The sequence below is a fragment of the Cygnus olor genome, chromosome 5 (genome assembly GCF_009769625.2).
Source record: "Cygnus olor isolate bCygOlo1 chromosome 5, bCygOlo1.pri.v2, whole genome shotgun sequence".
NCBI lineage: Eukaryota > Metazoa > Chordata > Aves > Anseriformes > Anatidae > Cygnus > Cygnus olor.
Window position 1 is genome coordinate 46,754,041 of NC_049173.1, and position 26,661 is coordinate 46,780,701.

Sequence of the window (26,661 nt, forward strand, 5' to 3'; positions counted from 1 at the left end):
GGGAAGAATGCTGAGGGAAAGCAGAACAACGGGATAGGAGATGGAACCAGGAGAAAATGCAGAGAGAGGCGGCAAGAACCTGAGGAAATAGAAAGAAATTGCTAACGCAGTTCTGCAGTGACTTGGGCTGGGCCAGGCTCCTGGCTCTTCAGGGAACTCGGCCTTCATCGCTCCAACGCTGCTGTCTGTCACAGCCACCCACAGGCCCGTGGATCATTTGTGCCTGTCCAAAGGCACTGACTGCTGAGCACGTCCGCTCTGCTGTCTCACCAGGACTGATGCTGTAGCTCAGCTGGGGGCCAAACGGTGGAGGCTCAGCCCCAAAGCAGCTCCCGCAGCTCCCTCCAAGGTCACCGAGGGAAGAGGGCAGCCCTCCGCTGTGCTGCAGCCAGGGCCATGGACACAGTAGCAATATTTAAAACATAAAAAAGAAATGCTCTGTGCCTCCATGGTATCATTCATCTAAAGACCTTACAGTTTTATGGCTGGCTGAATGAAACTTTACAGAAATCTGGGGAGATAGCTCATCTCGTTCCAATTAATGGTGGGAAAAGAAACCAAAGACAAATAGCTGCTAAATGAGCAGGAGCTGGGAGTAACTTTTAGCTTGCCTGCCCCTTTCCCTGGGCAGTTATTTCTTCATCAAAAAAAGTCTTTTCATCTGCACGGGGCTGATAAACAGCCTTGTATTCAGTGTGTGTTGGACCTTCTGTTTGTGATGCTCTGCTTTCTTTTGCTCCATTCCCTGCAGGTCTGGTGAACCTGTACTCGGCCAAGTCCACGTAGCTCATTTTCGGTTGCGTGCAAATGCCTGTGGTGAGGTCTCAAGGGATCTGATTTGACTCCAGATGGGAAATCAAACTCTTAGTCCCTCTCTCATTCTTGGGTTGAGATCAGCTCCCAGAGCGTGGTATAGCTCCCTTTTCTAGGGGAGCAGAAACGAGCCTGTCTTCACGTGGTCTTGATTGCTTGGAAAGGCTTCCCTAGTGCAGGGATGCTTGGTTGTGCAGGAGATGGTTAAAACCAATTGCTTGCAAGCATGTGAGAATTCACCTTCACCTTTCATTGATGATAAGGTGGAAATATGATACACGTGTTAGAGTATGGCACTGACCAAAATAACTGCAGCACTTCGTACCCACAGGGAGCAGCTGATGCGGGAGGCAGTCTCTTCAGGCGTCACAGTCTCCGTGCAGTCGCCACTTAGACCCAAATGACAAACCCAGATAAATTCCTGAAATCAAGAAGTTACAGGCCACCGTCAACACAGGGCCAGATTTGGGAACGGATGGAAGTTCCCATTGCTTCATTGAGGTTTCATTTATTTATGTTTGTGTTACTGCCTGATTTCACAGCTCTAATTTAGAGTGTGGCAACGCAAATAACTTACATAAAGCAGACTCTGCTGCACAGAGAGCGGACTTGCACTAGGGGAGAGAGTTAGCCCTCTTAAATCAGATGTGCTGTCAGTAAAAATAATTATGTGGAACTACAGCCTTAATAGTTTAGCCTTAATGCAGTTTTATACCGGCTCCTGATGTGAAGCTAAGCTTTAATTTATTCACCCCCTGGCTCTTCGTGCTGAGTATCGTAATCGCTAAAGCTTATCTCATCTTCAAATGGTCTTCAGAGTTATCAGTGTAGGGGCACTAAAGGCAGGCCAGGAGCGAGCTGTGTGCTCCATACCATGAGCTTACAACCTATTTATCTCCTGCCAGTGGGGTTATGAAAGGCAGTTAGCATTCTGGATGTCCTTCTCTACAGTGCAAGTGCATATTTATTGCATTTCTATTTATTTAATGATTATTTTCAGTGGGGCCTAGCTTTTCTGAAAGTGCAGAGGTGGTGTTTGGAAAGATTTGGGGAGATGCCAGGTCTGTTTACAGGCTCAATCTCAACATCTCTTTTGTTGTTTATAGACCTGGTTCAGATTTAGTTGGAGATTAAACCTGTGCAATTCTTTGTGAAATCAGTGGAGCTCTTATCGGTTGAATAATGCTTCTAGTGTCTCTGTGCTATAGGTTTTCTGGTTTGTGATGTATTGCTGAATATCTCCCATAGAAACTTCCTGAAAACCTGAAGAGAGCTTCAGGTAACAGCATTTTATTTATTTATATATATATATATATATATATATATATTTTTTACTTTTGATAGTGTGCAAGTGAAACATACTTTATCTGAGATGAAGAGTTGTCCTGGTTTTCTGTGTTTAGTCAGCCCTTAGTTAGGATTTCTGGACATGTATGTGACAAAGATTTAGATCTCCTTTGCCATTTTGAATTTCTTTAAGTTTCTTTTTGACTTCAGCAGGTACTAAATCTAATAAGGGCAGGCATGTCACTATAAAATTGAAGCAGAGACAGGAAATAAGCATTTGTCATGTGGATGAATTTCAGCAAGCTTGATTTCATATTGCTTTTTGAAAAGCAGCCTGGTATGATAAATGACAGCAGATGAAATTCTGTTTAACAGTTGCTGACCTCTTTTTTTTCAGAAGTGTTCCTGTAGAAGACATAATATTTAAACCTAAATACTGAAAATAAGCTGTAAGCACACTAGGAAGCTTTCCATGTGTATAGTGTTCTCCAAAGCACATTGAGTAACAAGGTCCTGATAAGCACAAACGTTTTTGCCATTATACACCTCTGTGACAAATGTGGAGGGATGGAAAAAGACTCCCATGTGGCAGGTGAAAGCTATGGCACTTGATGTACATCTGGAAAGGCTTTGGACATTGCTATTACCTTAAATTGAAACAGCTTCACAGACTTTAACATATGTTGTTTGGCCCCTGATTCTCTGCCTCCGCTCTTCCCAATACCATAAATAATAACGTTTCTCTCCTTACCCCAAATGGTAATATTTATAATTTTATCAGCATTCATTGCCAAGGTGAAAATGAAGTGGCTTCCCAGCAAAGCTGAAGAAGATGAATAGCTCTTCTCCTGAGCAAGAGTGAAGGATGGCTAGATCATTTATCAGGGAGCATTTAATGTTGGCTGTCTTCATACTAAGCCTGATAAAAAAAAAAAAAAAAAGGTCATGGAAGTGAAGGCTTTCACAGCTGGGAAAATCTTCCCAGCCATGGGAGAGCTCCCTTGTGCTGCTTGGGTAAAGCCCAGAGGATCCAGCATGTATGGGAGAGTACAGATTGTCTTACCTCATCTAGTGCTCGTGGACAATGAAATCTGCAAAGGTAACGTGTCGTTGATGGAGAGCTGTGCATGGAGCTGCTGCTCCCAGCTGAGCTACCTCCTTTGAAAGCCCCTTGGGGCACATTTTCACAGGCATGGTAGTAGAAATAGATCTTTTGGTCCAGAGAAGCAGCAAAACCTTTGGAAAATGTTTCTCTCAAGATTGGTCATTCTGAACAGGGGAAAATCCAAGTATTCCCCTTGTCTCCTTGTTCTGTAGGAAGAATATATATATTTATATTTATGCATATGTGTATATACGTATCTTTATTCCTATGTTTACTATAAAATGTTACAGCTTTCCTAGAAGAGCACAATATGAAAAATGGTGTTCGGTTCTTGGAAACCTTGAGTATACAGGTCCCTCGTACCCCTTGTAGTTTCTGGGTGTATTGTTGTTGTTTTTTTTTTCCCCATGCTCTTGTGCTTCTGAGGCAGAGAAGCAAACTGCTTTCCCTTAAATACTGTCTGTTCGTTGCTGAGTGTCAGGCAGTGTCACAGGATACTTTCTAAACCAGATGAATTGAGTTGAAAGTAAGTTCTCAAGCTTCATAAAAGCTGTAAATTTGAATGTTAAGGCTGCTCCCCTCCCCCCTTTTTTTTTTTCCTTTTTGACACAATTTTGTGTTGAAAAGAGTTCAAATTCCAATACAAAGACGAGATAAAATGGTGTTGTGCCTTCTCTCCAGTCTGGAAAAATTGCTTTCCAAGTGAGAAGATCTCCAGCATGTCCTAGTGCTGGGAAGAACACAACGAGTCCCCAGGTGCCTTGAAGTAAGTGAATATGAGCAGCCCGGTGAAGCTTGGATTTTAAGATGGCTGAGCAAGCTGAGACCTCCCCCCATGAAATGCCTTCCAAAATGGGAATGCAAAGAGTAAATAATCTGCCGTTATATCTAATTTACTAATGAGAGAATGGTGTTAGTGTTTAATGACTTGTGGCATGTGGTTTCTTTGCAAATGCCGGTGTCCAGTCCAGCAATAGCTTCCTCTTGCAAAAGCCCTGAACGTGAAGGAAAATACAACTCCAGATCACACATGGACTGGTTAATTCCTTCCCTTGGACAAATCTGCAGAACCACACTGTGTGTGTACAGTATTAACTCCCACCTCTTGCTTGGAGTTGGGGTTTAGGTCCCTCCCAGGGGGTGCATCTTCTCTTCAGCCCTGTCCACCTACAGCTCTTGGTGTGATGAGGCATTGGGGCATAGCTGGCCTCGCTGAAGAAGTAAATAAAGCTTCCCACAGGTTTTGTCAGTCTTTCGTGTACCCCACGCAAGCTAATTGCTCACTTGACTTAGTGTTCCTCAGTCTCCAGACAGCTTTTAAATCTGCATGGCTTCAGTTCTGGGTTTCAGTAAAGCTGTATGTGCAATTGCTGTATCTTGAGCTGCTGTTTAAGCTTGTACAGAGCTTGACAGAGCACAAAGGCACGCACGTGCTTGTAGGCTTGAGTGCTGTATCAAATCAGATTGAGTACTGTGTCAGTTTTAGGAAGATTTAAAGGGCAGATTTGTATTTGCTCTTTTTTTTTTTTTAAGCAAAAAAATCAATATCTTGAAAGTACAAGGCTTCTTACTGCCACTAAGGAAAAGCCATACTTTCCGAGAGCTTACTATCCTGTAAGAATTGTGGTGGCATGGGGGGAGGTTTTGGTGTGGTTGCTTTTAATTTTGATATTTAACTTCCATCTCCCACTGCTTGATTTAGACTGAAGAGTCTTTCAGTCATAATGAAGTATCGGCAGGTCCCAGCTCTTGTGTTCGCCTCTTGTCTCGTTGTGCTCAGTACTCTGGATAATGCAGAAACTGCTGTGTAAATCTTTGGCTTTGCAACACAAATGCCATCCAGTTATCTCGCTGACTGATCTTTATTATGCTTCATCTAGTTTTCTGATTTCATTTCAGATTTGCCAACACGTGGTGTGCAGGTGGTAGTAGCAGCCAGAGGTGTTTATAGGCGTACAGTTACGTATGTGTTTAAATTGCGTGCATGTATATGTACTAAATGCTTTCACAGTTACGTTGTGTTATGAGTTACCATCATCTGCAGAAGTAGGCTACCAATGTTTTCTTTGGATTGCATAGATTCTCAAGGTGCCCTAAACAAATAAGTGAATGAATGAATGGAAATGAATTGACTCAGAAGGCATGCATTTCAGAGATTGTTCAGAAGTGAACCGTTTGACTTGACATGTTCAATATTGAAAGCAATCTTTTTTAGGGTAATGAAAGATAACAAGTGAGAAATCCTGCCCAGGAAACAAAAGAGACTCAATTTGCCAACTGTCAGACACGTGGCATTAACTTTGAACAAAATGAAAACCAGAGCCTCTGATGCTTGAGGCTTCAGTGGAGCCCAAAAGTCAGATGCATGTATCTGAATGATGCAGAGGAGTGGCCTTTTTGTAGCAAGGCTGGTTTTATCTCCTAAAGTGAAAATAATGTAATCCATAAAGGTGACTTTCCTAAAGGGAGGACTTGCAGTGTAGGTGTTGAAACAAGCATCTTAACAGGTATGGAGAGGGATGAATTTTAACTGATCACATTCCTCATTTCCCTGTGAAAACCTTCTCCTAGCTTTCATAGCATGATTCTGTTCAAACGCTGCTCCTATTACAGACTTTCCAATTTAGCTAGAGAGAAAAAAAGTGATGAGTGTTGAGAAAGACACGGTGTGTTGAGATAAAATATTCTCTCGTGTAGTCTCAGTGTAGTGCTGGGAGCGGCCCTTCGGGTCTCTTCCAGCCCACTGTCCGGTGGACGTGTGGCTCTTGCTCTGATGCAGTGGCCCCGCTCCCAGCCTGGTGTGAGCTGAATGTTAGACAAAAACCTGAGCAGGAGCTGGGTGAATGGTCACAAGCTGCCTTAAATAAATAAATAAATAAATAAAAGCCTAGCAAACGTGCTATCTTTGTCAATCACACTCCTTGAAGTGGCTTCCACAAAGAAATGAGAGTTTTCCATGCAAAAAGCCAGACTGGCCACTGCGTGGCTGCTCTGAGGACAGTGATTGTGGACCTCTGTGTCTCCTGGGGTCGTGTTCTGGGATATCCCTACGTGTAAGTAAGAAGTAATTACATGCAGTGCAGGTGGTTCCATCCTGAATTCTAATAATGCTTTGGAAATGGCGTTTTGTTGGACTAGGTGGTGTTAGAGGTCTCTTCCAACCTAAATGATTTTAATTAAAAGAAAAAAACACAAACCAACGGAGTAGTCAAATACAAAGGAAGAGAAATGGAAGGAAAGCAGCATTCAGTGGAAGGTTAGATTTTTGATATATTCCTCTGTTTTCAGCAGGAAAAACCTCCTCCTCACTCTGGGAGAAGGTGTTCTTCAAGTCCTGTCTTGCAAGTTGGAAGTTTAAATGCAGCATTGCTGTGGGTGGCAGGTGGTGCCGAAAAAGTGAAGAAGGACTTAACCCATGGGTACAACCCCCCTTAATGAAGCAGGTTTAAATAAAAGTAAGTCTCCAGTCCTGTACGCTGCCATTTTGATCTTCCTCCTGATGGAGATTACACTCTAGCAAATTTTATGTCAGGATCAGATTATAAGACATGGGTTTTAGTTTGCTTTACCATTTAGCAGGTTGTGCATCCTCTTGAGCATGGTGGCTCGTTCCAGTTTTCCCAGAATCACTGTAGGGGTTGGAAAGGGACCTCTGGAGATCATCGAGTCCAACCCCCTGCTAAAAGCAGGTTCCTTACAGGAGGTTGAGCAGGAAAGCATCCAGGTGGCTCTTGAATATCTCCAGAGAAGGAGACTCCTCTCTGGGCAGCCTGTTCCAGTGCTCTGTGACCCTCACTTACACACGTTTGTGTGAAACTTGCTGTGTGCCAGTTTTTGGTCCTTGTCATGTCATTGCACACCGCTGAAAAGAGCCTGGCCCCATCCATTTGCCTCCGGCACTTTAGATATTTATAAACGTTGATCAGATCGCCTCTCTGTCTTCTCTTCTCCAGGCTGAACAGAGCCACATTTCTCAGCCTTTCCTCATATGGGAGATGCTCGCGTAAGAGGTACAAAGTGAGTTTCTTGTTTATATGCTAACAGTACAGGAGGAGGGGGAGAGGAGAGGAGATGTTAATTAGTGGTACACAGGAGTATGCTTGAAAGAGGATTACAGTGGTTTAAAAAGTGATTATGCATTTTTTCTGCTGGCTTCCTAAGAGGGCTGTTATAGGTTTAGAGGGTAAGGGATAGCCACAGATTGGTCGAAAAATCACTAGAAAAAAAAAGTTTAAAATATTTGGTATTTCTCTCTGTTTCTCTGAGAATAGATTTGGGTAGAAGTTTTGTGATAAATGGCTGTAAATGGATAAGTGGGTCCTGGTGTTACGGGTTCCCACTAGCAGCTCTTACTGTGCCGTGTTGAAGAATCATTCCTGTTGCGCAGGGACTGAAATTTGGGAATTTGGGGCTGCTGCTGCAGAGAACTACCTATGCTGATAAGCAGAGTGGAGATGAAGGAAGTGGCTAAATAAATAGATGTTGCTTCTGCAAACTCTGTTGTTTCTCCCAGCTTAGGCAGGGAGACCGTTTGGGCATTTGGAATGCTAGTAAGACAAGTTTTTTTTTTTTTTATTAAACCCGTGTGATCCTGAATGAAGTACATCTCACCATGTTCTTGAATCTATCTATGAATCTGTCAACTTTTTACCCTTTGATCCTGTAGGTTACAGAGACAATTGTAACTCCCAGCTGTACTAGACTGTGTTGTGCCAGGGACTGTACAGACATACTGTTATGGAAGAGCCTTGCTTCAGAGATCTCACTTTCTGAGCAGATTAAGGCACTCATGAAATGAGTAAATGCAATTGATATCTAATGCTTTGATCTCCTGGATGCCCGTGTCATTTTGGACAAGGATCTCGTGTTCATGGATCAACAGGATGGAATTCATCTGAGCCATCTGTCTAGCCTCTGCCAAAGGAAGTAAGCACCCCTAGGATGTTCTCTCTGCTCTTACAGACAGTATCAAGAACGGATTGGATTAATTGTCTGAGAAGTGCTTATTTCTCAGTGCTGGCAAGAGGAAGGGGAATAGCAGGGAGAAGCTTAGTCTGGACGTCAGAAATTGGATGACAAGAGTCTCATCCTGTCTGTTTTTTAAATGTTTTTTAAAAGGTCAGAAATGGACAAAGAAAACAAAAGTGCTAAGAAGCGAGGTAACTTGCACAGTCACCAGATGAGCAATGGATTGAGAGAATCTTGTCTAGGGTTGCTTTAATCCCTGAAGCATGCTTTTTGTCTGGAGAGTCACCCAAATGCCTTGCAGCAGCTGGACAATCCTCTTCAAACCACAAGCACATGTGAAAGTTATGCCAGAGAAAACAGTAAATGAGTTGTTCAGACCCGTGTCCTGGTGGAGTGTAATGCAGTGACACAAGAGATCAAGGTTTCTTGGAGGAAGGTATCTTGTGAGCCATTTTAATCCTATATTGTTCAGGAAATGTTTCTGAGAAAACCCTGCACTCTCCCCTTTCTGCCTCTGGCAATATTTGTTTTCGTCTCCACTTTCTGGAGCTATAGTTCATTTTTTGCTCTGCTGTAGGTCATAGCATTGGCTAAAAATCCAGTGATTTAGTGCGGTGACAAAGGTAAAGGAAGATCTGTGGAAAGATCTGTCAGAATTGTACTGAAATGTGAAAAAACACCTCCACACCTTGTAAACCCTAGCTTATTGCCTCATGGAGGAGTCTGGTACAGATGGTGTCAGTGGGGGACCTGGAGAGTCATTGCACCTTAATCCTCCTTTGCACATCCTTAACTGGTCATTAGCTTTGTGTAATAGTTTATTTCAAAGAAAAAAGAGAAACCAAAAGAGATCAGAAAGTGAGGGAAAATAAGGGTTTTCAGGAGGATACAGCCTTATTTTTAAATGTGTTGCGAAAAGAAATCCCTTCCTACCCTTCCATCCCCCCCCCTCAAAAAAAAAAAAAAAGCACAAAGTCATTACTGACATTATTGAGGGGAGTGATGTGTGTATTTGTTATTGCTCAGGATCAGCTTTTTCCTTATGGACCAAAGAATCTTTTCTCTTTTATTAAATGGATATGGATAGTGTGTGACAACTCTGACGTTGTTTTTTGAAATAAAGCCGCTAGACGACTTTGTGAAGGGAGAAAAAAATCCTGCTTGATTTATGGGGAAAAAGCCTTAAGCTGTAGGTGACATTAGCAATGAAAATGTCAGGCTCTGTAGTATGTAATACATGACTGTGCTGTGATTTCACTGTATTTAATGTTATGGGACAGTAACCAGGACTTCTGTGCTTCTGATTACTCATTTTGAATGCAGCTTTTCTAAAGAGAGCGGCAGTTTGATATTCCTGGGGAACAAAGTGCAGCTATCTTAATGACTGAACTTCGGCCTCCCTCTACAGAAGTCAGTGGGATTTACTCATCTCCTATGGGAGAAAGATAAAGCCTTAAGGATATGTGTAAGATGTGAATTTTCAGGAGAAAACTTATTTTATTGGCATCAGCTTAGTTAGCAAGTGATCTATTCATGTTTGCAAGGACCTCTTTCATTTTCATCCTAAATCTGTTTATGCCCTGCACCAGTATTTTGTCCTTCTACTTCTACTCTTAATCTCTATATATGTTATATATATTTATACAAAGATCTGAAAGCTTTCAACACAAGGGTAACATACTTGATACAAGATGGCGGCGCTCCCCTCAGCGGGCTGACCTCCCCTATGGTCGGGGCTGAGCCTGAGGCTCTGGGCTGCGCCGGGAAAAGCTTGGATATGTGGGGAAAAAAGGGTATATCGAGAGATTGTGGTTGGGTTTGTGCACAGCCAGTGCTCCTCTTCATAGGGTTTGTGGTCCCTGTGCTAAGCGTGCGCCTGGCCATAGGAGGAATGACCGCCACACCACGTCCGTATTCATTCCCCTCTTATGTGATGGTTGAAAGAAATGTTGCTGAATATCTCTGTTCTTGTTTTACAACACACGATGAATAAACCAAAAATTGCATCCCCTGGGAAGAAATCTCCCTGTTCTTCAGCAAGGATTGAGGTGGCTGGTGCAGATCAAGTCGGTGCAGGACCTCACATTAGGTTAATAGATATTACTGGAAGTGGCTTAATACATCAGCAGGTTCATTACTGGAATTGCAGAGCTGAGGGTTCAGTGGCGGGACAAGATCATCCCAGGTGTCCATTCTGCCTCTCTTATCTACTCAGAGGTGGCAGAACAGGACAAATGGATGTGCCAGAATTTCTGAGAGATGATGGAGACCTAGGAACAGGCAAGGGACAAAAATGAGACCAACAAGTAATATTAGAGTGACTTTTTGGAGTCACTTCTGACTCTCAGCAGATGACTTCACTGGAGTTAAACCCATGTAATGGACACCAGGTTACATCCAGCTGACTGTGCTTTACTAACTGGCCTTGCTGCTTTAATTTTTAGCTTTCCCCAGTGTTTTACATGGCAACGTAACTACAGCATGAAGTCTAGTCCAGTTGGTTTAATACTTTTGGATAAGGTAGTGCACAGAGTTGCCATTAAATCTGCTTCTATTTCTGCTTTTTATTTTGGTATTAAAACACTGGTTCAATTCTGCTTGTTCGTTAAACCCTGTTATGATACAGGAGCTGAGTTCTAATGAGCAACTTGGCTCATACAGTCGCAAGCACCTTTTATGGGAGGAAGAATGTCAGTTGGAAATAAAAATTCAGTCTCAGGCTGCCAAGGGCCTGTCATTATAAAGACTGTTTAAAAATAATAGAAAACATTCTCACTGGATATAAGTTTTGAATGGGCTATGTGAACTACAAGTCTTCAAGCTGGGTTTCCAAAGTCACTCAGGATGAGTTTTATGAAGATACTGCAGTATGTAGAGTTACAGGTAGACATCTTATGGAACCAACAAATTTAAATGTCATTGAGGGCCTCAAAAATAAGATTTTCAAAAAAGAAAAAAATATCTCGCTATTTTTAGTGCTTCATCTGAATCTTTTTAACAAGGCACAGTTTTCCTGGGGAGAGGAAATATCATTTTAGAAAGTTGAGCTCTTTAAACTGTTTGCAACTGTACGTGAATAATAGAGATAAATATTACTACTGTAATTGTTTCTGAAAACTATACAATTAATTCACTTCTGAAAAGGGAAAATCGTATCCAGTTAGAATAGTAGCACCATGTTTGAGACCGATGGGAAAACTGCCGTTGACATAATGATGATTAGCAATAGGATCTGTGAAGCTGGGATGTAGATGAGATATTCCTTTGCCTAAAACAAATGTTTGGATTTCTTCTTTTTCACGGGCTGGTCTGAAAAAAAATGGAGACTTTTCTCTTTTTGCATTTCAACTCAGTGTAGCACAGGCTCCAAGTAGAGAGTAGAATAATATAAATAAAGGAGAGCTAAAAATAAAGTGAAAAAGTCATTTCCAGCCAGCTCTATATGAGCACTAAAACCAGAAATAGAGGATATTTCATAGTTTCCCTGCAGCATCCAGCAATGAAAATCAATCAGTCTGAACCAGGATCATTGTATAAAGACAAACTGTCAAACCGGAGTTAGGAACAAGGGCTGCAACATCCACAGCAAGGAAAAGAGGAGGAAAGGGTGAGCAGATGAATGAGAACATTTTACATATGCTTTTGTGTTTCTTAGTTCTTCTATTCCAAGAGAAAATCCAGTCTATACATTTAAATGTATGCTGTCCCACGTAGCCCAATCACATAGTACCTGGCCAGCACCTAAGTACCCACCAGACTTCTGCTTGCTGCCCCTCCGTGGGATGAGAGAGAGAACTGGAGGAAAAGGGAGGAAAACTGCAGGTTGAGATGAAGACAATAAGTGAAGCAAAGCTGCCCATGCAAGCGAGGCGGAATAAGGAATTTATTCACTGCTTCCCACCGGTAGGCTGATCTTTAGCTGCCCTCCCTAAGGCAGGAGGACCTGGCCATGTGTGGCAGTTATTTGGGAAGATAAATGCCATGTCCACAAGGGACTCTCCTTCATCGTCCTTTCCCTGAGGTTTTGTTGCTGAGCCACAGCATCGCAGTGGGAGTGGTTAAAAGGAGAGGACAGGGAGCTGACATCTTTGAGGCCTGCATACAGCGAGGCTCTTTACCTGCAGTATGCTGGTGGCAGACAAACTTTTTCAGCTATAATTCACAAAATATCCGGGGCATTGCTAGAAGTGTAATGTCTGGACCAGTATGTAAAATCCTATGGTAGGTACCTTAACTAGGATCCAGTAGTATGCACTCAAAATGACTACTGAGTGTTTTTAAACATTTCTGCTTCCATATAAATGTCGATGGCATTACTCAGCATGTTTGTTGCTAATTTATTTTTAACAGCCGAGGTTCTATTGAATAAACATAAATTCCAAAAGTTTGGGGGGTTTGTTAGAAATTAGTTCCTCATGTTTACGTTGCTGGCATCGGATTGCATTTTCATCCCTTTAGCTATGGACAGAGGCCATCTAGCCGGGCTTCAAGTCAGTTTAGCCTGTTTCGTTTGCAGCAAAGAATTTTTAAAATCCTCAGCATCATTGTTGCGTTCATTTGGATATGTTGAATTCCACATGCACATGAATCTGATGTTTTGGAAGTTGTAAAGAGGTCCTGGCTTTAAGAGAGCAGTTGCCCGTTAAGATGAAACAGAACGGGACACTACTGCAGGCTGCTTTTGGCTGTAGCTGCATTCAAAGCACAGGACGTAGGGCTTTTGATTCCTATCAGAAATACGCATGAAGCATTTCTGTGGGTTACAAATCAACACTGCATTTCAATGAGACATTTGCTAATACTTCCAATACTATTAAAAAAGCTCAACCGTAACCACAAGTTTGTTTTCTCATGTTTGGATTTTTTTTTTTGCCTAGTAATTACACAGTTCTGTTATATAAATTATTTTTAACTAGAGCTTACGCCTATGCCTACCTTTAGCTTATTTTCCCCTGAAAATTCTTGTTTTCAGATATGGTAAAAGTATATAATAAAGATTATTCTTAGCTGGTACAGAATCTCTCTCATATTACCAAAAATATGGATCTCTTGAGAGCAGAGTCTTTGCACCATATCCATAATGCTTTACCCCTGCCAGCAATCTTAATGAAGATGATCTGTTTTTAAAGATCTGTTTAAAAATGCTATTTCAGTATAAGTTTTTGTATTTTCCTTTGCCTGAAGCAGCTGGTGTGCCCCTGAATCCTGGACAGGATATTTGTCTCTGATATTGAAGCCACAGAGCTGTGCCTGTGTAAACACAATTCCAGTTGTTCCTGAATGCCCTAGCAGTGTGTCAGAGTTAGGTAAATAAGCTAACTACATTAATTGCTCCTACGTCCCTCGAGTGCTTCCACTTTGTGGGTTTTACAGTAATGTTAATGTATTGTAATCCATTATTATCTGCAAAATTAAAATTTTCTTCCTTTGCATGCATCTGCCAGTGTTAATTCAGTAGCCCTAATAAATGCATTAGAAGAGGGAAGAAATACGCAAAAGCAGGATCCCTCTGGGACTGTATAATTTCACTTTTACTCACGACTCTTCATGCTGGGTTGGATGAAAATAAACAGTATAAATATGCATGCAGCTAAAGTGAGACTACCAAGCAAAGTCGTAAAACCCTTTTGTAGCTGTTACACTTGCATTTATTATAGAAATAGAAAGAATGAGACTAGATAAATGCAGCGATGAGCTGGAAGCAGGTTTCAAACTTGCGCCGAAGGGATGGGTCTCATGGAGAAGCCCTGAGCGGTGTCATGCACTGGAAGGGGAAACGACCCAGCGGGGCACACCAGGTCAGTCACTGTTATTGGGGAAAATGATAAATGGTCAGAAAGCTGAGACTCATCGAGGCCAGAAGGGAAGACCCAGAGGAGCTGGTGTGTAGACACCGCATCTGAGGAAGAAAAAAAGAGTGGCTGCATGAGCAGATGAAGCTTTACAAGACCAGTAATTTTTACCTCATGCTTTATCGCTGTTTGGGAGTTGGCCAATACTTGGTATGGGTTTCTCCTGTTAATTTTAAGAAGGCATTGGGTGATAGCAGACACTTAGATACTTGATTGCCTAACTTCAAAGGAGTGGGACAGCACGTGGTGTGGGGGGCAACCAGGGTGAGTCAGAGGAAGGTTTATGGAAATCCAAGCAGTGTGAAGGATAAAATCAGGATAGGAGTGAGACAGTGAAAAAGAAGGGAAGAAAGGGAAGGGGAGCAGATATTTGGGAAGTGTTACATTCAAAAGTTTTTCTGCGAGGCTGAGCTCAGGCAGGAATAGGAGAGGCTGAACTACCTGGCGTGGAAGAAATGTTTGAAAGCGGTGTGGACGTCCAGGAGAAGCCAGGAAGATGGCAGTATACAGGGAGTGTAAAGGGAAGCCATGGAAGAAGCGTGTGGCAGAAGCAACAAATGTGCTTAATTCCAGTTGTTGGTGTTGCACTGTGTCCTGCTGGGGCTTCCATGGAGTTTCAGAGGAGTTGCTGGCCCAGCACCTTACAAGTAGCAGGTGACACGTCTGACAATCACAACCCAGCCTAACAGGGGATCTTCTGGCTTCTCAGCCGAAGAGGGAGCTGCAGGGACCCTCGCAGGCAGAAGCTCCAGCAGCAGGTAGTATGTAGGTCAGGTAGGAAGCGGGCCTTTCCCCCTGGGTAGGACGTGACAAATGTCCTGTTGTTTCAATGCGATAATCATCTGCCCTTGGTCTAATCACTGTAATTAGTCCTGCTGTGCTGGCTGGTGATGCCCCATGGGACGTGCTTCAAAAATGTCCTCCTGGTAGGTGCCTGGAGGGCACTGGGTTTGGGAGTAAAGAACAATAACGCTGTTATTGTTATCTGCAGTGACAAGAGGGATCGCAGCAAAGGAGGCAGTTGCTGAGTGGATCTTTCAGCAGTCACAATAAAAAGAAATACGTGCAGAAATGTGGGTGAAGGTTGTAAAAGAAGCAAGCCTATTGTACTTGACCAGATGAATACAATTATAGCGGGGCAAGTTAGCCCTTGTTGGGTTATTTGTCCTGAGGTTTCTGCCTTCAGCGTTTGTTTTGGAGGAAGAGTTTAATACTTCAGCTGCTGGGGTACTTATAAATCCAGGAGCAGGCCTGTAAAGTTCAGTGATAGAGTTTTTATGCAGACATAAAGCAATTGTGGTGAAATAAAGAAGGTTTTTTAATATCATGAGGCTTAAAAATGTGTACGGCCCACAAAGTCTTACAAATCCCTCTTGGTTTTCTAACATGCAGCAGTATTGGGCTCTGCAGAATAAATGGAGCTAATCGTTTCTAGAAGTTGGTCTGATCCATTGCTCGAGAAGCTGAGAGCTGGGACTTGTTCCCTTAAGTCAATTGTAAGTCCTTTCTTCTGTCTTAAAATGCTAATAAACGGAGCTGGGGAATTTCATGGGTGTTTGTAAAGCTTTGTGATTTGCTGCAATGAAAGATTGTCCTTTACGAAGTACGCGGTGTTATTCGTAGACTCCTGTGGGGTAGAGTGCCCTCCTTTTGTGTGTATTGGACTTAAGGGCTGAATAGTAATTGTTGGGCTTGAATATTTACAGTGAGTTGTGGAAGAAGAATGGTACAATAGATAAGTTTTCCATTAGTGTAGGTAAAGAAACAGATGTGCATTTAGTGAACATAAATACGTATTTGCCAGTCGTTCAAGAATTAAGAAAAATGGTATTAAAGTAGAACAAAGCAACTTTTACTAACAATAAATAGAGCTTCTCTGTAGAAGTAAGATAAATATCAGAAAACAGGTAACTGTGAAGCCCCTCAAAAAAGCTGTGCTGTAGGAATACACACACACTTTGCTACTCATGCCTTACATTCATTAAAAAGCATCAAACGCTGGTAATGTGCTTTCAGCAACATCTGTTTCCTGAGCTCTCATTAATAGATGCTGATCTACATTTAGTTACATTATTGCCTCACTTCAGAACCCTCAGTTTTCTGCTCCTCTGAAGAGCATGCTAGCAATATTTTTGGTTCGGTACTGCGTCGAGCTGTAGTTTCTCTTCCCCTCCCACTGCCTTGTACATACAGTGCAAAATGTTTCCTGCAAGTTCAACAACTGTGCTGGTTTATGTGAAGACTGAAGAGTTTAGTGAGCAGAGGAAGTGCTTTTAAAAAGGAGCTCTGATTTTTAAAAGTAACTGCAAAAATGACAGCAAGATGGCCCATATCTATCATCCCAATAATTTGTTGTTTTAGCCAGGAAAAAAAAAAAAGAAACATATTCTCATCTTTTAGTACATTAGGCAAGTTTGATACTAATGTAGTTCCGATGAAATCAGTAGCAACATGGTGCTGTAAAATAAGTATAACATAATGGAAACAAGTACAGTGGTCCTAGTCGCCAATTCAAAGAGCTAAACTTTTTGTGTGAGCAGTACATTTGGTATTTTTGGTCCGTGATTTGAGAGTATTTTGTACTTAAAACTTTAGAGTACTATAAAACCACTGTGACTTTTCCTAACTTTGGCATTGCAGAGAGCTAATGCTGGTATCTAATTGATGACTTGGACACCGCTACGTTTTCATTATATATACACGCCATCCCTGGTGCCTTATCTGTAAGAGTAATTTTGGCAATAAGCATTAAGTGATATCATCACTCTTCCAAATAGTCTCGGGAGAAGCCAAAAGATGATGTCATGTCTAAGCAGTCCTCTAATCCTGGAAATATTTTTAATGTCCTGATTTACATATGTGAAGAATCCCAGTCTACATTGAAGATGTACTTTTTCTCGTGTGCTGTCAATTTTTCAAGTTCAGCAGTAGAAATCAGTAATTTTCAAGGAAAATTATGCATTCTTTAAATCAATCTCTGTATAGGTGGGTACATACGTAGATCCAGCTGAACGTATGTGCATATGTATGGTTTAGTTTTTATCAGTCAGATGTTTTGTGTATGTGTCCCAGTCCTAGAAAAAAAAATAGGCCAGATTGTATCAGAAAGGTTTATTGGATTGAGTGGGCTATGTTGTGATTTGTTTATTTGCTTATTTATTAGAACTTTTCTATACCAATAGCAGCCTTAACACATTGCATTTTTGCTGCCAAAAAATGTTTTTGCTGAAAGAGTTGTTTGTTGGTTTTAATTCTATGAACTGGTATAAATCCTACCAGCAAAAGACAATGGCACTGCTATAGTCTGCACCTATAATATGAGAATTAGCTGCTTCGGTTTTACCAAGGTGGTTGTGCTTACAGAGTGATACCAGCAAGCCATTTCTGAAGCAGACCTTGCCCGAGGCATGTGCTTTATTTTACATACTGTGAATGGTTTCATTGATTTTGGAAATTACTTGTAAGACAAAATTTTGGCCCATACATCCCACAGGCTTCAGTGGAGCTTGAAGCCACCCAAGGGGTATAAAGCATTTTCAAACTCGGGACTAGAGCTGATTGAATCCCTGAGGCTATGACAGAGGTAGAAATTGAACTTCTGATATTGAAGAAGAGGTGAGAGAGGCTTGTGGTTAAACTGTGGAAAATATAGCAATGATATTGATATTTCAGTGATGTTGAAAGAGAAGGGAATGAACAGAGGCTTGCGTAGTAAGAAATAGCATTGCCAAAGGGGGTGGTCTAGGAAAATAAATGGCCATTAAAGTGGCATTTTGGATAAATAGCTGTGGAACAAGATTGCATTTGTCAAGAGAGTTTTATCTCTGTCGATGATATGATGCTATGGCTGGCCCATTAGTGATGCTGTGTGGGAAGCGTCTGCCTGTCTGCCGTGCTGAGGTATAGCTTAGATACAAGATATAAGAATGAGCAGTGAGCTTCAAGATGAAGATGATACTCAAGTTATGGGCTGGTACAACAGGAAGATGTTGTTATTGCTCACAAATCGTTAGGAAAAAAGATAATGGGTGGGAGAGGCTTGGGGAGAAAATTAAGATATCTGCTTTAGCCATGATGAGTTTGTGGTAATTGCTAAGCACACATCAAAATATAAGTAAACAAGCTGAGATTCACATTTGAACAGAAGGTGTGGTATTTTGTAAGTCATCAGACTAGCTGAATTTTGTTTGCAGATGAGATAAAATGTGGAAGGAAAAGAGAAGGAACAAAAAGGACAGAGGCTAATGGAATTACAGAAGAAAATTGAAACGTACGGAGCTTGAGAGTTCAGCAGAGGACATACTGAAGGAGTGCTTAGAAAACTAGAAGGATTCAGGAAATGGGATCTCAGAAGCCATGAAAAGGAACAGCTCAACAGCAGGAGCATGGCCAAAGCTACTGAAGGGCCTAACTAAGAAGTCATAGAGGTGTTGGTAAAAGTGGCTTCCCTTGACTCTGAGAGTGTAAAAAGATGTTTCTAGGCTGGATTTGTTTGAAAAGAATGCTGAATGGTAGCGAGCTCAGATTGGTTTATGTATTCTGGCATGGATTTTTCAAGATGGGAGGAACTGGTGTCTTTGTATTGTGAAGGGCAGAGTTAGAAGAAAAAAAAGTTGGCTTTGGGGGAGCTTTGAGAACAAGAAGAGATCACCCTGAAACATGAAGTTGGTTAGAGTTGGAGACCCTTCTCATGCGATCATCAGTGAGTAATCCCCTGAGCAAGAAAATTAATGACTCAAACTGTAAACTAGACTTTCACTTGGGCTACTGTTTTAACACTATGGTCTACAATTTATCTCTGAGGAGATCTTGGCTCAATGAATTTGATTAGTTTTTGTGATCTGTTTGAGTGAACGTGTGTGTGACTCTGGGTGCATTTAGAAAACTTTTATTCTGGCATTTGGAAGCTGTGACGACCATGTACTTGAGACCCTGCAGGCTGAAACAGGGTAAGAGCAGTATCTTCCTGATGTCATCCATCAGATATTGCATGGGACAGGCAGAGCTGCTGTAAATGCCACATGAAGCTCGCGGGAATTATTCCATCCCTTTCTAGTATCTTGGGTATGCGTTCATGCCTTAGATGAAAATGCTTGTCCTGCGTCCCGGGAGACACATGCGCCCGGTTCTTCAAGGCCACTTTCACAATCCCTTGAGCAGTATTGCTGGTGCATGTTAGATTGCTTCGTTTGTTGATGTTGTCCTATTTAAAATATGTTTTACAGTGATTTACCCAAAATTTTCATCACTTCAAAATATTTGGCTTGCTGTGTTCAGACAGGCCAACTGAGGCATTGGGTTAATCCTGATGCAGATAGGGACTTGTGCTAATTAGTTGAAACCACTCATAACACCGTTCAACACGTGTTTTGTTCCATTTCATTTTCTTGAAGTGAAGGCTGTCCTGAAGTTGTTGACAGTGAAGTAGATGGCAAGAGCTTGCTGCCTATGTGCACCACTGTGAAAATGCAGCAACTGTGCTCTCCTCTGGCTGAGCATAGTCAACGCCCGTTAGCGTTAATGGGACTTGTGCCTGTGCTTGGAGTACAATGTACCCTATAGCCTCTGGGTAATAGAAACCCTTATCTCGCATTTCCATATTGCTGCGTGGAACAAAAGCCATTGTACAAACAAATCCACCCCATCCCTCCATGGGTGTTTTCGCTTGCTTCTCTCTTCATGAGAGCTAATTTGCAATGAGACAACTGAAGGCTGACAAAAGAGCTTTGTTACTTTCTGCTAGCTTAAAGAGACACAAGGAGAGACTTCTTGACACACTGCCATTGCTGCCCAGACCTTTTCTAAGCTTTATCTTCTCCAGATGCAGTCTGTGAGGTAAAAGTCACCTCTCCTAAAAATGCCATATACTTTCCATAGAATGGGGTCTCTACCCCCAGTTAGATTGCGGCTCCTGATTTATGAAAATGTCACCGTCTCCGGGTGGCTTCAGACAGCTCTGAATTCTGAAAAGCTGTAATAACTACTGGTATCGGCAGAGAAACCAACCTGAGCACTTACCAGCCACGCGTTTCTGTTTGCTGCCCCGCCATTTGTATCGGGATGACTGTCAGTGGAGCATTGTGAAACTAGAACATCAAAATGATGGAGACTCAGAAACATGGCAGAAAACATGCCCTCGCCTGGAGGGGAAGGGAAGTCTTCTGATCTTAAAGTGACCCAGTTTATAATATGGCTACACAGGCCTTTATATGGGTTTAATTAAGGTGCTGCACAGGGAAGACAATGAAGGAGTAGGGACTTAAGGCAGCCTCATAGTGTCCTTAGACAAATAGCAGAACAAGAGACAGCTGAATTTACCATAGTGCTCTTTAATTCCTTTGGGGGGGCTTCTGCTGGCATCATAAACCTTGTGAACCACCTTATTCAGACGTCAGTTTATTGCAGGTACCAAAGCATGCATGTAAAATCTTAATCCCTTTGCCTGTCTGGTACTGTGGCTTGAAAAAACAAACAAACAAAACAAAAAAACCCCACCACCACCAGCAAAACCTAGAAGTCCCTGTGACAAAAGCTTTGTAATTCATGGATGAGGCTGCAGAAGTTGCCAATGTCTGTGAAAATTCTTGGAGGGAATTGCTCTGGAGGAAGTCTCTTTTCCTTTATGTAAGGAAATCAACCCCTCAGTGATTATGCACTTGGTGTGGGTGTGATTCCTCCCCTTTCTTCTCTATGTTGACACATTCTGGGGACTGATAGGTACCACTTGTTCATCCTTTTAATATCAAGGTATGCGTTACACTGACCACTGGTTTTCAGAATGAGGGGAGAAAGGGGGAAAAAGGAAATATTTCTCTTGTAAATGTTGCTATGGGAAAGAGCCATTATGAGTGTCATAAGACAATGTAAACAGGCAAAATGTGGCAGTGGTCATCCACTCTCTTCTCCCAAAACATATGTCACAACGTCTGTGTTTGCAAGCAGTGGGGCACAGTAGTAGATCTATGCAGCAGGACAGTCAATGTTGAAGACCTGATGGACCACATTTGGTGCATTTAATTTAGACTAACTCTAGTCTAGTCTAGTCAATGCCTGTTAGCATCTGGAATGCATTCAGCATGCTCCTGAGGCTCATTCTCGGGTTTCATTTCATCCAAAAGAAGTCAGTCCCCTCTGTGCACTGAGACGTGCCCTAGGCTGACAACCAACAGGTTAAAACTGGAGATGACTGGAAAGTGTCCCTTCTTTTCCGAACTGAAACAGTAACACAGATTTTTTAATACAAATTTGGTGAAGGTATTAACTCTGATAACTTTTAAGCTTACAGCCATCCGTTCGTGACAGTCACCTTAGCAGGTGAGGAGAATGAGCGTCGCTAGAAGTCCACAAAAGCACAGGCGGCTTCAAAAGTGTCTGTTACTCTTTGTGAACAGTGAAATCAACCTCCACAGAACTATATGCTGCCTATCAATTCTGGTATCCAAGCTACCCAACCCTATTCCTAAAGCATAAGAGAAAGAAAATAGGATTATACTGACTTTACAGATTAGTTTGGAAGCAGAGAAAGTGTCAGTTAAATGATTCACCCAAAGTTAGAGAAGTGGCTTTTGTCAGAGCCAGGATTTGAATCATAATCGTCTGAATCTCAGCCTGGTGCTTTAGCCACCAAAGTGGAGCGTTGCTCTGGAGAAGAAAAGCCTGCAGTCAGACTGAAGTGCCATCACTCAGTCACAGTTGCTGCTTTGGGGAAGTGACTGGCCAGAAAAAGGAGCGTTAGCCAAATGTTTCTCATTTTTGTGTTTGTGTGAGAGAAGCTGTACATGCTCTAATTTGGTAAAAATGCAACTTCATTTCTTAATTAGAAGTTGTTGTTATCTAAAAACTTTGCAGCACTCCCACATGTCTCCTGACAGCTTGGGCTGCATGGCACAGACAAGCTAGTATGGCTTTAAATGTCAAAATATGCTTTTCATTCTTGTGTGTATATATATATCAACGCATTATCAAGTAAAATAAAACCCTGCAGTGTGACAGATTACGTTTCTTTAATTGCCATCACTCTTCAGATGAATTTATGGCTGTCAAGGGAAATTTGCACTTCTAGAAATGTTGGAAACCTGAATCATCTAGGCTGAAAAGCAGGCCGGGCCTTGCTCTGCATACCTCTTGCTGGAAGTGGCTGAGCTGATTTGAATACATTTGGTTTTGAATGCTTTCTCTTGCTTTGCTAATTATACACCAAGCTGTATTTCATGCGGATCTCTGACTATCTTCCTCAGCTTTTGAATTCTGTAATACAAGGAAAGTTGGTGTGTTTTCCAGGTCCAAAATTTGCTCTTGTTCTACTTTAGGACAAGATGTGTCCAAAAGTAATTTCAGTTTGTAAAATCTTTTCTCTGATTGGTGACTTTTGTACAATTATCAAGTTTGTTAAGAAGTTAAGAATAAAAAGAATATTTTCTGCTGAAGTGAAAACCTAGAAAATATAACTCTTGTGTGTATATTTTCGGTTGTAAAACCTGTAACCAGTAGGGTAGTACATCGTTCCTGCTTATGAAATTGAGGATGTATAAGCAATCTGAAAAGTCAGTGTCTCTTTAAAGTATAACATACTTAGAATTGCTCCAGCCAAAATTGACAGGTGGATTCCACTTCAGTCTTTACAGTTTGTGTTCGTGCATGCGTGGGCATTAATTCTATCATCGTGTTTCTCTTCTGAAGATAAGCATGCTCAGATAAAAAAGTAAAGGGTGTCTAGAGGTTTATGGGGGCAGAGGGCTGACTAATGACAACAGGATGGTTTGTCATAGAAAAGGCAGAAGAACAAGACTTGACAGCATCTGCCCTGGGGTACCTCCCCATTTGGGCAGCTTCTGAGGGGAAAGGGTTTAGTGTGGACAATGTCTGAGTAGGGGTGTGTAACATGAAGTCCCACAGTAATATTGGGATGCAAAATAGCTACAGTGGGCAATAAAAAAGGGCTTTGCAAGATGTCATCAGTCAACAGTATGTCTAACCTACACACCTGAAGGAGGTGGATGTTTAGGTGAGTACTGTGTAGTCCCCTAATTAGAACAGCTTGAGGAGAATAGCAAAAGCTCTTTTCTCTGCTTCACTGTGCATTGGACAACAGTATGACAGGCATGTCTGACTGGAATGTCATGCTTCCCAAGGTTAAAATATCCTTAACCAAAGGCAGGAGAGCAGGGAAGTTGTGTTTGCGAGCTCATCTGATGGCTGTCAGCCATGATGCTCCTCTTGCCTGGCCCTTCAGGTACTTCCCTGCTAGGCCGGGCCCCGAGCTGGCCACACGTGTGGTCCTTTGAGCTTTTTTTAGGGACAAAGGGGAATTCTGCTTCCTGCAGCTTTCTCTTGGCAGGGCCTGTGGCCTCTGTTGGTGGGTGGTCTTGCTGTGTGGGCCCCCCCTGCTGTGTGGACCCCGGCCTGCCCCGGGGGTACAGCCCCCCGCATGGCCCTGCAATACAGGGATCCCCCTCCAAGCCCCACAGCTCCCCATGGTGCTCCCTCTGCCCTCCCTCAGAGAAACCTGGTCCCAGGGGCCCTGATCTACCTGTTGTGTTTAATTTTAGTTTCTAGGAATTGTGTCTTACAGAGTGGGAAGCTTTTCTAACTGATAAGTCTATGTGTGCCACGCAAAATGGAGAAAGGGCTCAAAAACCTCTGAGTGGGAAAAGCAACACTTGAATGCTTTTCCTTTTAATGAAGTGTTTCAGAGCACATTTGGGACTTTGACTTCTGTTTTCATGAAGAGAAGATTTTTTTTTGTGGTAAATATCTGCTAATTTTGAAACAAGCTGTATCATATTTTCCCTCTTCTCTTCTTGATTTGTGTTTTCTGTTGTTTAGCACATGGGGAGAGAAAGATTTGTGCCAAAGAGGCTTTCATTCAGGGATGTGGCCTAATTAATTAAGTCTCCAAAATAAAGGCGATCTATAAGAAAGTGATGGCCTTTGTGTGTCCCACACCTTCTGCGGGAGGCATGGAGGCACCCACTCCCCACCCTACCTGGGGTTTACGCTCTGTCTACAGCTGTAGGACACAGCAAAAATGTAGTTGCAGTTATTGTCAAAGAAAGCTGGAAATGGCAGTATTCTACATGTAAAGTCAGACTGGGGGCTGGGTCCAAATGGTCGTAACTTCTCGGAGTATTTTTCACATCAATGTGGATATTCAGCTGAACAAATCTTAAGCATATGTTCCGGCCACGTCAGAAGTTTTATTTGTCATTTTTATTTAATTTCTTATTTTTGGTGTCTTATATTTATATTTTCCCATCTTCTTTTACAGAGACTTCCGTAGAACATATTGCAAGGCATAAGCAAGCAGTAGAAGCAGAGGTGAGTATCTTCCATTCCTTTTGATGATGTATGTTTTTCTAGTGCTGTCTTGATTTGGATGTTTGTTTTCCTCATTATTGCTTGTTTGGGATAATGCATAGTTATCAGAACCATCTGTATTGTGGCATGCCAGGGTGATGGAAAGGTATCTCCTTTACAAAGGCAGCCCAGCATCAGAAAATAGATGCTTCCCATTTTGTAGAAGCTGTAGGTTACATGAGATCTTATGTTTTACCAAAGCATGCCTGTATTAACTAGGCGTCTGTAAATATTTCCGATGAATCTATAGGGAAAGCATGGATATTCATGAATTGTATTTTTCCGTAAGGAAAACAAACAAACATGGATCAGCTGTTGACGGTTCTGGGAACATAGTGGTATCACACCATTGTCATCTGGCTGTCAATGTCTGATTGTAGAATGAAGAGCGTATTTCCAGGCTTAATACAATGTTGTGAGGGATCTTTGAGACGGGAAACCTAAAACTGATGGTATTATTAGGCTTTGTGGTACTGCATAATGTGTGTATTAAGCAACATAAAGAGACGTGTGAACATCATCTATAGGTATACCATAACATCTATAGGTATACCATAACAAAGTTGCTACCAGGAACCACTGAAGGATGTGAGAAGGGGAACTAGGGAACAAATAGAGGCAAACTGAAACAAAGATGACTTGTCTGATGCCTTAACCATAAATGTCGGCAATGACTTTTAGCTAGGCAGAGATCTACAACTGCTATTCCAGACAGCTTTCCTCCCATCCTTCTAAGGTGTTTAATTTTGAGTTTTATTTATTATTGAGCATCCTTTTATGTGCTGTGTAGATCTAAGGTCTTATATTGTCATTGGTGGGTCCCAGTGGGGTCATTAAAGGCGCCAACCTTGACACTATATTTATTTATTTATTTATTTATTTATTTATTTTTGTTATGACTTAATTAACAAAGCTCAGACTCTGGAAGCCTTAAAATCATATGGCCAGTGTGCGAGCTGGGCCTCTGCCTTGAGAGATGCTGTTTAAATGGCAGTTGCAGGTAAGGAACTGCAGGCAGACAGCAATGGCGCACCAGTGTAGCCTCAAGTCTCCTTTAAAAGGCAACTCAGCCAAGCCTGATCTTTGCTGCTGCAGATGTACCCCATTAGTCAGGGATTGTTGTATTTTCTGTCTTTTGGCTTTCCAGGATTCATTTACCTGTTTAGATACTCTGTTGCCTTCAGAGAAAATCTGTGAATTAGGGGCCACAGGTAGAATTGCCTTTATCCTGTGCTGCAGTTCCAGATGCAGATGGATGCCCTCCATGCACTTACAGTAGCAGCCAAGCAAACTGGTAGGTCACAACACTCTTCTCCAGCCTAAAATGAAAAAGGAGTGACAAACCTTAATTAAAATGCAGCCAGAGCCTCTAATACTGTAGCATTAATAGTGGTGCTGTCCTTGACCAAAATAGTTGTTAAAAGCGGAGTAAAAACCTTTCCACGTTGCCAAAGTTGTAATGAAAAACGGTGGAGCTGTCATAAATATGATGTTCTCAGCTAAAATGATTATGGCTTAACAATTTTCCAATGCATTGCATTGGGTTATTTCCAGCACATTGAGATCTTAGCATTGTAAAGATTTAATACAATATCTTGACGGTGAGTTGTTATCTGTGCTGGAGGAAAAGGTAGGCAGTGTTTGTGAAATCCACTCACATTCTTTATCCACCTTATTGATGTTGCTTGCATGCTCATTTGTTGTCATTATTCCATGTGTCTAACTCTCTCAAGAAACACTTGATCCAGTGTTTGGCTGTGGATTGCAAATTCAGTTGCTGGTGTGATGGAAACCGCGTGAACCTAACGATAGTCATAGCCTTTAAATACACAGGCTGAATCCTCAGCCAGGATAAATCCATGGCAGTTCACAGAAGAGGCTGGAGCTGGGCCAGTCTTTGGTGCTTGAGCAGCACAGTGATGCATCTTTGATGCAAATTACTACTTTTAGGAAAGACTAGCATTTACAAGGAGTCAAGTGTGCATGGGTTAACGCTGAACAGCAAAGCAGGACCTGAAGCTGCATTTGACAGATCTTTGTGAGATGCCAAGGAACTCGGGGAAAACTTAAATACTGGCCTTTGTAATGATGCTAGAACAATAATAGTTGAGAGGATGCACAGAAGTGTTTTATTCCAAATGGCAAAATGATTAGTACTGTTACGTTACGATCCACACAGTGGGAAAGTCATTCACCTCTCTAGCTCTGATTTCAGTTTGTCTTGTCTCAGTAGCAGAAGCTTTAGCAGTGGATGGCTCCAGCTTTCATTAATTGATGATT

General features: G+C 42.0%; 1 protein-coding gene across 10 annotated transcripts in view; it reads left to right on the forward strand.

The window, feature by feature from the left end:
- TSPAN4 (tetraspanin 4) overlaps positions 1 to 26,661 on the forward strand; it is a 435,812-nt gene that overhangs the window by 150,635 nt on the left and 258,516 nt on the right. For all 10 annotated transcript variants that reach the window (XR_005820749.1, XM_040560418.1, XM_040560415.1 and 7 more), the window contains one exon: positions 24,293 to 24,342. Coding sequence is in view for 9 of the 10 variants with exons in the window: in XM_040560418.1 (XP_040416352.1) it covers positions 24,293 to 24,342 (50 nt within the window). In the remaining variant the exon portion in view is untranslated. The remainder of the gene's footprint in view (positions 1 to 24,292; positions 24,343 to 26,661) is intronic.